Source organism: Apis mellifera, linkage group LG12, assembly GCF_003254395.2.
Source record: "Apis mellifera strain DH4 linkage group LG12, Amel_HAv3.1, whole genome shotgun sequence".
In the NCBI taxonomy this organism is placed as follows: Eukaryota; Metazoa; Arthropoda; class Insecta; order Hymenoptera; family Apidae; genus Apis; species Apis mellifera.
Window position 1 is genome coordinate 3,184,414 of NC_037649.1, and position 12,720 is coordinate 3,197,133.

The window sequence follows — 12,720 nt, forward strand, 5'->3', positions numbered from 1 at the left end:
TCTAATTCCTTATCTCAATAATTAAAATGAAATTGAAATTCATATGTGATAATAAATAATTGGATATTGAGAATATTTAATGTAAATTTTTTTATATTAATAAACGTATTACATATAATTATTAAGATGATTGAACTTCATTTTTTATAATATTTTAAAAGAATATCGAAATATAGAATGAAAAATATGGAATTTTATCTAAAAAATTATTTATTAAATTTGATGATCTGAAATTTCGAAAAAAAAAGATCTTGAAAAAAAATTCTTTTCACCATAATTAAATTTTTACCTTAATATAGCAAGTTTTTTCTTTTTCTTTTTTTACATTTCTTTTATAAAATCAATAATATTTAATTATTTCCATTTAAATCTTTCTATTAAATATCTGTGCATATAGAATATATAGAGAATATTTTAAAAATGTGGGAATACATGTTAACTGGAAATTCTTGAAATATTTTCAAGCAACTTTTTTCTTTAAAAGTTTTTTAATTTTTCTGTAAAACTTTTTTTACAGTTTTGTTAATAAGATATTAAGAAAAAATATTAGTTAATCATGGAACACCGCAGTATTGTGAGAATAATATTAGTTATCTGCCGGTAACCAACAGATTCAACTAATGTATCAACAAAAAAGGATATTGAATGGAATTAATATTTTTTGTTGGCAAAAAATTATAACGAATTACATTTTATTCAAGAACAATGAATAAAGAATTCATATAGAATGAATAAATCAATTTTATTCATTATTCAAAATGAATAATATTTGCAATAAAAAAATAAATATATATTATAATTTATATTAAATTAAAAAAAATTGACCAAGTAAATAGATAAAATCAATCACTTATTGAAAATTCAACTGCAGCTTTAAAATCTTCTTTTTAAATATGTTTTCTTAATATTGATATATTTTTATATATTTTCCTTTATATATCCTTTGAAAATTGATCTAATTTTTGATAGATTTGATAAACTAAACTGACTACAGATAAAATATTATTGAAAAATAAATTATATAAAATTATAATAATATTATTAATGTTTTTCAATCAACATTTGTCATTTACTTCACTGTACGGTCATCAATTGATTACTTTGTAATTTAATAAGAGAATTGAATTTAATTTTTCTTAATTTTTTTTGTATTTGTCACTGTTATTGTTACTTTAGCATTAAATATTTTTTTCAATTTTTATGTTCTTTATGTTTGTTAAATAGGTGATGGAAAATTAATAACTACATAGATAGATAAATTGAAAGTTGAATGGAAAAGATAAAATGTTTTCTCATCTTAATGATAAACAATAAATTTGATTGATGAATACAATATGCGTGATTATAAGATTATTTTTCATAGTAATTCACAATGTTTAGCAGTCAAAATATGATGAAATCTTAATAAATCTTAAAAAATCTCAAACATCAAAAAACTAATGTTTACGGAAAATTTCTCTATGATAATTTGTGATGCACATTGTAGTCAATGATCAACCAGTCAGGGATCAGTCTTGAGCGATGACACTCCTAAGCTTAAGAAAAGTTCTTCGAACTAGATTTGAGACGAATGTTGCATAAAGTACTGATTCGCATATGTTTACCATAAATCTTATAGAATAATATTATCATTGAAGCTGCCGTGGAAGCTGAAACTATTTTCAAATCATATTGCTTTTTAGCTAGATATTAAAAATATTTAAAAAAAAATACTTAATTTCAAATGTCATCTAAAACAACATTGTCCTCTTAAGCAATATTTCCTTCCTCTTAAGTTTAATAGGGCTTAATATTTCAAAAATATAATGAGAAAAGATTTCCGTAAAATAAAACCTTCCCCAAATAAACAAATCATAAATCGTGATCATTTATTATTTGAATTTCTAATATTTGAAATACTTTGAATTTTGAATAATTTTACTTAAAAAATATTACTTAAATTTTACTTAATTTTTTATACAATAAAAATTTTTTTAAATTAATTTAATTTTTTCTTATGAAATAAAAGTTTATGATAGAAAAATTAGTTGCCATTTTTATTATATTCAATTATATTTTTTAAAAAATATTTTCCATATATTGTATATGATTTTTAAAAGAAAACAGGTTTTTACACTTGTAATTTTATTATTATTTTTTCTAATATTTATTATTTACAGTAAATGTTGATGAATAATAACGCGAATATTCAAAAAAGAATTAAAATCTTAATTCTATCTAAATATTCAATTGCCTATTGTTAAATAATATTTGAAATTATACAGAGAAAATCAATTTTAAACAAACACAAAAGTTGATATACAAAAAAAAGTCAGATTAGTTATATTTTTTAAACAATCTAAATTTATATTAAACAAGAGTCGATAGCTTTTATAGATATGTCTCTTATGAAGTGAAATTTTTCTTTCTAAAGAATATACTTAGATCTATAATCGTATATTTAATTAATTACAAAATTTGTGATATAATTACAAAATTGTGAATGACTTTAATGTGAAAAAGAAGTCATTGAATCCAAAATGAATAACAAAATGTTATCCCGTATATAATTAAAAAATAATTAAAAATATTCTTATTTGAAACATTCACATACTGAACATATATTAGATATTAGATACATATATTAGATACAGACACGAATGTAAATATAATAAAACAATTGATTTATTAAATATAGCAATCATCAACATTAATCTCGATATCATAGCAAAAGAATTATTTGGTTTGTTCTCAAACTATATTCTTGCAATTGTTGAATTAAATCAAAATATTGCAACAGACAAATTCATGAATAACTATGGATTGAATAAACTATAAAAAATTCATTAACAATAATGAATTACAAATCTTAAATTACAAAATGAATTACAAAATGTATTTCAATAAATTATTAAGAAAAAAATAATAATAATAAAGTATTTAGTATGTATAAAATTAATAAATAGAAAAAAATATATAAAAAAGCAATAACAATTAAATAAATAACTACAATATAAAACTCAACTCAAAATTCCTAAAATCAACAAAATTAAAAAAATAAAATAATGCTAATTTTAATAATTTTATCAAGAATTTGAATGATATAAAAATGATATAGCTTACTTGCTGTGAAAATATATAAAAAGAGTAAAAAAATCAGCAATTTCCTTTATAAAAACAAAATGGAAGTTTGTCTGCAATTTATATATTTCCTATATAAAAACAGACTAAATTTGTGAAAAATCAAACAGAAACTATGGCAAACTATCTGTAAAAAATCTTTACAAATGACCATTTAGGCATTTCACAATAATTTTTTATTTATATTTCATAAAACTATAAAGTAATAAACAAATATATGTTATAAAAAAATTAAAAAAAAATAATAAAATATCAAACTCCGACTTTATAATAACAAAAATGCTAAAGAAATTTTATAAAAAAAATAAAATATTTAATCATATTATTTAACGTAATCTATAGAATATTTATTTTCACATATTTCCAATAAATCTGGAAATATGTGAAAGTAATACTACTACAAAAATTTGTAAAAAATCTTAAGTTGGCATTTTCTTATATATACTTATATCTTTTCTATCAATTATTTTTAAGATAAAAAATCTATTCATAAGAGATTTTTGTGAAATCACCAAAAATTACTTAATTTGGTTTTAAATTATTAATTTTAAGAAAAATCAAAACACAATAAAACAAATATACAAGATCAATAAGATAATCTTTATAAAAATTTGTATTACAACTATAATAATATATATATAATAATATATATTATATATTATATATATATTAATATTACACAGTTATTTTTTCATATTTTTCCAATAAATACTTCTATATCAAGATCAACAATATCAATAATCAACTTTGACGATTGAAAAACTTATTGCAAATTTTGAATTTTTTTAAAAACTTAAAAAAAAATATCTATAGATATATTTTTATATATCTATATATCTATAGATATATTCAATCAACTGCAATTAACACAAAAATAAACTTTTAATCATTTAAAAATCTTAAAATTGTAAATGTACCAAATTTTTTAAGATTATTAACAAGTATAATTATTCATAATTATGAAATAAAAATATTTTGTAAAAGAAAAAAAAAAATTATTTTAATAAATTTAAATTTAAAAAAAGTATTTTAAAAAATGTGAAAACTATATGAATTTTTTAAATACTTTGATAACATTAATATTATTATTTTTTAAGAAAGGATTAACATAATTATATATAATTTGTAAAAAATAAAAATTTTAATTCTTTTTATCGATATATAAAATAATTTAAAAAATATTAGTATTTTTTTATAATTTTAAAAATATAATTGTCAATTCCTATTTTCTGCACAGCAGAGGGATCGTTCAATGTCCTTAAAAAAATTAGAAATTATATTAAGAATTCAATTGGTCAAAAATGTAATTCAATAATATTTGCAACGTTGATTTTGATCTTTCGACAATTTCTTAGCTTACTATCAAGAATCATGATAATGAACATATATTAGTAAAATTTATATATATATATGTATATATATAATATATACATATATTATATATTTATATATAAAATATATATAAAATATATAAAATATATATATATATATATATATATACATTATATAATATAAAATATATATATATATATATTATATATTTATATATATAAATTTATAATATATAATATATAAATATTATATATTATATATATATATATATATATATATATATATATATAAAATAAATTTTATTGTATTTAAATTTTCGTTGAAAATTTTTTAAAATTCTTATGTTTTATTAAAAATTGTTTTTTTTCTCATTTTTTTTACAATTATTTTTATTTGTTATATTAAATAAGTATAATAAATATAATAATAATAATTGTATAAATAAATTCATAAATATATATATTGTTTAAATAATATATATATAATATAATAATATATATTGTTTTAATTTCTTTAATTAAATTTTATTTTTAATTTTTTCTTTAATTAATTTAATTTATTATTTAATACAATAAAAATTCATAATTCAATTAAATTTATTATTCATAAATTTTTCTTATATATTACATTTAGTTATTCATAAATATTATATATGTATATCAATATGTATATCAAATCAATTTTGTTTTGTATATTTTTAATAAAATTAATAACATTATTTTTAATAAAATTTTATATAAAATTATTTTTTAATCTTTTTTCGTATATGAATATTGAATTTAAGAAGATTATATTGGATAATCGCTCAAAAATTTCTTCCTAAGGAAAATGTTTGAATTTAAAACTTTACATGAAATCTTTAATTTCAAATTTATCTAAAATCCTAATTATATACTTAAAGATTATTATTACATTTATAAAATCATATATAAAATCATATATTTTTTTGCAAATTTAACGCTTGTTTATTATTACTTATATAATTGCATTATTTTATTAAATAAATACATACATATATTTTTTTAAATAAATTGAAATTTTCTCCTTGTAATTTTTTTCAAAGAAATATGAAAATAAAATATTACAAAATAATAGATATAATTTTTTTTTACATATATAATTATATATATAAGATGTACAAAAAATTTTTATATACATACATGTATTTAAAAATAAAAATAAAAATAAAATTATTTATGAATTTTGTAATTTTTTACTCAAAATATAGATATAGTAATTATGAATTTTATTTTAAATATAATTATATATTTTTTATATAAATTTTTTAAAATATTTTATATTAAATATACGAAAGGATATTTATATATCTGAAATATGAAATTTTTTATTCAAAATTTAATTTATTCGAGATCATTAAAAGAATTGATTTATGCAATAAAAAATAATCGATTCTATTTTTAAAAAATATTAACATATTATAATTTAAAATTAATATTATTGATACATCACTTTATATTAATATTATATTTATATAAAGAAAATTAAATAAACAAATTTTGAGAATTATTTAATTATTTTTACAATTTTTATTTTATAAAAATTGTTTTATCCATTGTATAATTTATTTATATTAATATTATAGAATATATTTATTATTTAATTTATTAATTAAATTTTTTTATAGAAATGTTAATTGAAAGATTATCTTCTTGAATCCTTTTGAAGTATTCACATATATTCACACAACCATATTTCTGTTGTTAAATTAAATATTTTAATAAATAATAGTAAATAATTAGTAAATAATTATTCAACCGATCACTAGTGATGAATAGAGGACGCTCAGCTTTAATTCTTCTGGTCGGTATGTCGAACATGAAACATGAAAATTTTACTAATATATTAACAACATATAATAGTCAAGAATAAAATATAAAATTTTATTATTTTCAAATTTGGCTATCTTTAAATATAACTATAAAAGAGTTATAATATAATTTCATGTAATATAATTTCAATAATAAATTCCAAAAATTAATTGATTATATAAATATGTGATTATATGAATTTACAGGAAAAATATAGTAAATGAATACATATAATTTTAATTAATATATATATTTAGCAAAATTTTAGTGAAATCGATGCAATATATTTATTATTATATAAAATATTATATAAAATATTTATTACTCTAATTTTATATAAAATATATAAAATGTATATATATATATATATATATGTAGAATATATCTCTGTACATATATTTCTATATTCTATTTTTCTTTTCGATATTTGCATATAGTATAGTATTATAGTATATTTTAATAAATGTATACATATTATTAGACATTTGTTACAACAGATTAGTAATAAATAGATTGAAAATTGATTTTAAAATAAATAACTAAATTAACTAAATTAAATTTAAAATAAATCTATAATATTTTCAAATTTACTTATTATTTACAATAGATCTTTTTTCAGTCATCATAAGTAGATATCAATTAAAAAAACAAATCTATATAGTAGATTTAATTCATAATTCAATCATATCATTTTATTTTGTGAATATTTTTATTAAATCAAATATAAAAATATTAAATGTATTATAAATAAAAAATATATTATATTAAATATATGTATTTATTAAAGTTTACATTTGATTAGTTGTAAATATATTTTCTTCTTAAATTAGTGGATATATATATTGATATCTATCTTGATATTTATATATATATATTATATACAATCTATATATGTATTAAAAGGATTAATTGAATAGAGTATATATTTTTTCTTATTTTACTAATTCAATATTTTTTAATATATTATTTAATGAGATTATTTTAAATTTTAAAACTTAATATTTTTTAATCTATTATAACAAATATCTAATAAGTATAGTAGTTTTACTATTAATAAATATTTTTATATTATATTCGCAAATACTTTCATTAAAATCTGCGTGGATCTTTTTTGATACAACAATTCTAGACGTTAAAACAAATAAATTAATTCAACTTCATTTATTAAATTATGAGCAATTTAAGTTTGATAAAATAAAATGAAGCATAAATTTAAATTGTTTATAATTTAATAAATAATCTCAATCAATTTTCGTATATCGATTTTCATGTCTTTTGTTTTCAAGAATCTATCCTCTAAGATGTTCATTGTATATTTTTAATTTTTTTTAAGTTTATTATTATCTTCTAACTGTAAGGACAAATTCTTTTTTTTTTCTTATTATATTTAATTTCTACAAAAATTGAAATATTTGTTAAATAAATAAATAACTAATTATTTTATCTAATACAAATAATATATTTTTATTATATAAAAATTAGAAAAAAATGTTATTTAATAATTATTTAATAATAAAATATTATCAAAAATTGAAAAAATATTATTTTACGCATATTATGAGATTTATTTTATAACCTATTAAATTTTATTTACAATTTATTTGAAAATTGATTGAAACTATCTTATATTATTAAGGAATTTTTTCATTTCTATAAAATGAACTTTGTAAGCAGAGATGAGCAAAATTTTAACGATTAAAGTTAAAAATAAAATTAATTCAATGATTTGTTATTCAAAGCATTGAATAATTATATACTAAATGGTCAAGATTATATAAATAACGAATTAATTATAATAACTAATAAATACGCGATTATATAAATACGAATTAACTATAATAACTACGAATAATAAATATTATTCAAGCATTTTAAATAATATTAAATAATATTATTATTTATTTAAAGTAACTTTATTTATTTTAAATTTATTTTAAATTAGTTACTTTTTTAGAGGATTAATAAAATTAATACATATGTTAATTGAGATTCATTTTTTATTTTTTGAATGAATTTTATAAAAAAATTGTACATTATATTTAATAAAATATATAATATATATAATATTATATATAATTATATTAATATATATATAATATTTTTCCATATTTTTATGAATAAAACTTAAAGAACATAAATGTTATAAATGTATTAATAAATTAAATACATAATTTTTTCATTTAATAATATTTTAATATTTAATATTTTAATATTTTAATATTTTTAGAAAAATTTATTATATAATATAATATACAATTTTTATATAAAATTATTATGAATATTAAGTTCATTTTTATCAGTAAAACCTTGGCAATTCATTTGCAATAACTTTATACAAATTTGTCAAAATTAAAAAAATTATAACTTTTGATTATGAATAAATAAGTAGATGTTCATAATCAAAACAATTTAATCTTCTAGAGATTTGAAGTATCAAAATTTTTGAAAACCAAATTTCAAGCTTAATCAAATTTTAATGAAGTATTTTTTTTATATTATCTTTTTTTATATATATAAAATATTTGATTAAATAATATATATTTTTATTGTTATTTGAGAGCCTCTGTTTAATAATATCAAAAATAATCAATTTCTCTTTCTGTACATAAATCCGTTATTGTTTATAGTTTATAGCAATTATTTTGATTTTTTGTTGATAAATTATTTAGAATTGAATATCAAAAATAAAAATATTTGTTATAATCAATCCAGAAAATGATAATACATAATATAATATAGTTTAAAAAATATGATTCAAAATGTTTTACATAATAATTTCGCTATCTGTACTAATTTTCAAAATCTTGAAAAAACGAATTTTCAAATTGCAATATATTAAAATAAAAATCAATTAATCTTCATTGTAACTGATATTAGATAAATTTTTGTGTTTTTTATTTTATTATAATACAAACATTATTAATGAATTTGTGATATACACTATTTATTCTCTTTTTATCTCTACAACTTTTTTTGATAGATTAATTTCAATAAAATTCAATTTCAAATTTTAATAATTACTTCGAATTGTATTTACCAAAACATTATTATAATTCTTTCTAGTTAGTTTTACTGAAAATTTTTTTTACTGAAAATTATTTTATTCATTTAAATATAATGAATATTAAATACAAATTTAAAATTTAAAATTTAAAAAGATTTAAAAGTAAAGTTTTATAATTATCTAAAAAAAATATTAAAAAATTTATATTACTGCGATTACAAATGAGATTTTATTCTAAGATTTATTTATAATTGAGTTAAATGAAAAACAAAAAGTTAAATGAAAAACAAAAGTTTTCATAAAATTTAAAAATTTAAATTCAAAAATATAAATTTAACTTTTCTATTATTTCATAAAAGTTTTAAAAATATCTTTTATTAAAATCATTTTATTAACATCTAGTTTAATTCTAGAATAATATTATTCTATTTTTAAACGTATGTGACATCGTATTATGATTAAAATGAAATTTAAATATTTTAAACATTGAACATTTTCAAAAATCTTTTTTCATTTTTTTTTTTTTTTGATATCTTTTCTCAAGATATTTTAAAAATGATTAAAAAAAAAATGATTAATAGCATATTAGTCACAATTACATTTTGATAGAATCATAATAATTTTATAATGTTATTCTAATGTTAAATCTAATCTAATTAATTAAACTATAATTGATATCATTGATTCTTGTAAGAATGAAGATAAAATATCATTATGTTTCGATGTATTTATATCTTTAATAATTGCAATAATTGCATATATTGGATATATATATATATATATATATATATATATATATATATATATATATATATATATATATATATAATATGCGACATTATATAGGATATCAATTAACTTAACTGATTCTAACTGATTAATTTAAGCTTAAATCTTATAAAAATTGTAACAAATGGAATTTAAATGACTTCAAGTGACATCTTATATGTCTTTTTTGGAAATATTTTGAAGATTTTACCCTTGATTTTTTTAAATAGAAAGATCTAATTTTTTGTAAATAAAATATCAAAATATCAAATTTTGAGTAAAAATAAAAATGAATTAACCTTCATATGTTCTAAATCTAATAGTTTATGAAATATTTTTAATATGTATTTATTATTTGAAAACTAAAATAGATATTTGAATTAATATCTCTTAATTTTAGTACGATATATATTTTGTTAAAATTTTCATGATTTCCACAAAAAATTTTGTAATAATATAGATTTTGTACTAATAGACAGAATTTTTTTTAATAAAATATTTTATTTATTTTATTTACAGATAAAACATTTACTGATTTTTATTAATCACGAGTATGTTTTATTTAAAAAACATATATTATTAATTACAAAATAATTCTCATTGTATTTAAAAGCCACTTAAATTTTAATATCTTAATATCTTACAATTTTCATAAGATATTAATAGTTATTTAAAATGATCAAGTTCAAGCATCCTATATTAAAAAAGGTAATTCTCATAAAAATTGTTCGTTTATAAAAGTACCTACATTTTATATTAACAAATATAATAAAAGTATATTATTATTTCTTTTTATTATTATGAAATTTTATTTTATTTTAACAATAACATATTTTCTATATTCTTTACAATATTATTTTTTTACTTTATCAAATAAATGAAAATATAATATATAATTATTTCTTAAATATTTAGTATTTATAAAACAGTATTTATAAAACAGATATTTGAAACTATATAAATGATTTTCTTTAGATATAATTCAAAATAAAAATTATATCGAATTTGAAAAATTTCAATATAATGTAATTTGATAAATCAAAAAAATAATATATTATTGTAAAATAACTTGTTATAGATATTAAAATTTTTATGTATAATTTAAAAATAAAATAATTTAAATAAAAATATTTTATTGAATTTTTATTATTTTATTAAATTTAAATTCATATTAAATTAAGAAATATTTAGGAAAAAATTTTTTCATGTTTTTAATAATTAAATAAATAATATTTAAATCAATAAATTACGTTACATGCCGGACTACATTACGAACATTTATTTTATATATGTATATTATATATTATATTTTGTATATATATATACTGTTAGTTTATAACTATTAATAGTTATTAATTATGTGATATGACAAATTTCAAAACCTATAGTATAAATAAAGATCTTTTTGTAACATTTATAAACAGTTATTAAATATATATCATTTTCAATAATGAAATGATTATAATTTTTAAATTAGTTTTAAAGACAGAAATTCTCTATATTTTTTCAAGATTAATATTACAAAATATATAATATGAAATTCCTTTTAATATAATTCATTTTAATATAATAAAAGAAAAAGTTGTATATCTATTCTGTAATCACAAACAACATTATATTTTATATAATAATTTACAATATAATATAATACAATATAATATAATAACTATATATTATCAAAATTAAAATATAAAATTTTATATCCTTACAATTATAATTATATATTGTTCGAAATATAAAATAAGAAAAATTTATTATATGTTATATCTATTTTATATTTTGTCTATGGTTGTAATCTTGTTCTTTTCTAAATCGATAATATCGCATATGACATGGAAATGGTAAAAGAATTAAAATCCTCAAATTTCTGTGATGCGAAACAACATTGTACATTACATCTGTTCTATGTTTCGTCTATGGTTAAATTCTCGTAGCGTGATTCGTCAGGTATTTGCCATTTGCCGCGTGGCGCGTCCGAAAACATACGAAAACTGCCGAACTGTTAGAACTGACGCATCAAAGCGTCAGTTGCATGTCGGACGTTATTCCGATCGTATTACAGCTGTTTTTTAATTCGGTAAGTAACTTCATTTTGACAAATATATATTCTTGTTCAATGTATATATCTGATTATTTTATAATATAACGAACTTCTTCAATTAAAATCTCTATATTTTTTGTTATCTTCATTACTTTTTAAAAATATACTATTTTATTTACATTAAATTTTATTTTATATTAAATATATTCTTATATATACAAATTATTATTATATTTTTATATAATATATATTATTATTTTATATATTTTTTATGAACACATTCTTTATTATTATCTTTATTATTAATTTTTATTTTTAATTATATTAAATTCTGCATTTTAAATCTTTTTCTTTATAACTTTAAATTTTGAATCTGTAATTATTTCTTAATATGTAAAATTATAATTATATATTGATGTGCTCCAAATTAATATATTAAATTAAACAATGCAAAAAACGTAGTATTGAATTAAGTAATATTCAAAAAGTTATACATGGAGAATGCTGAAATTAATACAATCATGAGATTTTAATAATTATATTTCACCTTTTAACTAATTTTGATATATTTATATTGATTTTAAACTTGTCGATCAAAATCGGTTTAATGATTTCAGAACGTTATG

At 15.7% G+C, this 12,720-nt stretch overlaps 1 protein-coding gene across 8 annotated transcripts in view; it reads left to right on the plus strand.

Annotated features, from left to right (window-relative positions):
- LOC409285 (myosin heavy chain 95F) overlaps positions 1–12,720 on the plus strand; it is a 101,817-nt gene that overhangs the window by 67,706 nt on the left and 21,391 nt on the right. For 5 of the 8 annotated variants that reach the window (XM_026444155.1, XM_026444157.1, XM_026444156.1 and 2 more), the window contains exon 1: positions 12,024–12,130. The exons of 2 other annotated variants lie outside the window; for them this stretch is intronic. In XM_026444155.1, coding sequence (XP_026299940.1) covers positions 12,086–12,130 — 45 coding nt within the window. In that variant the 5' untranslated portion in view covers positions 12,024–12,085. Of the gene's footprint in view, positions 1–12,023; positions 12,131–12,720 lie in introns of those variants that run through there. One more of the 8 variants, XM_026444160.1, reaches the window with a different exon arrangement.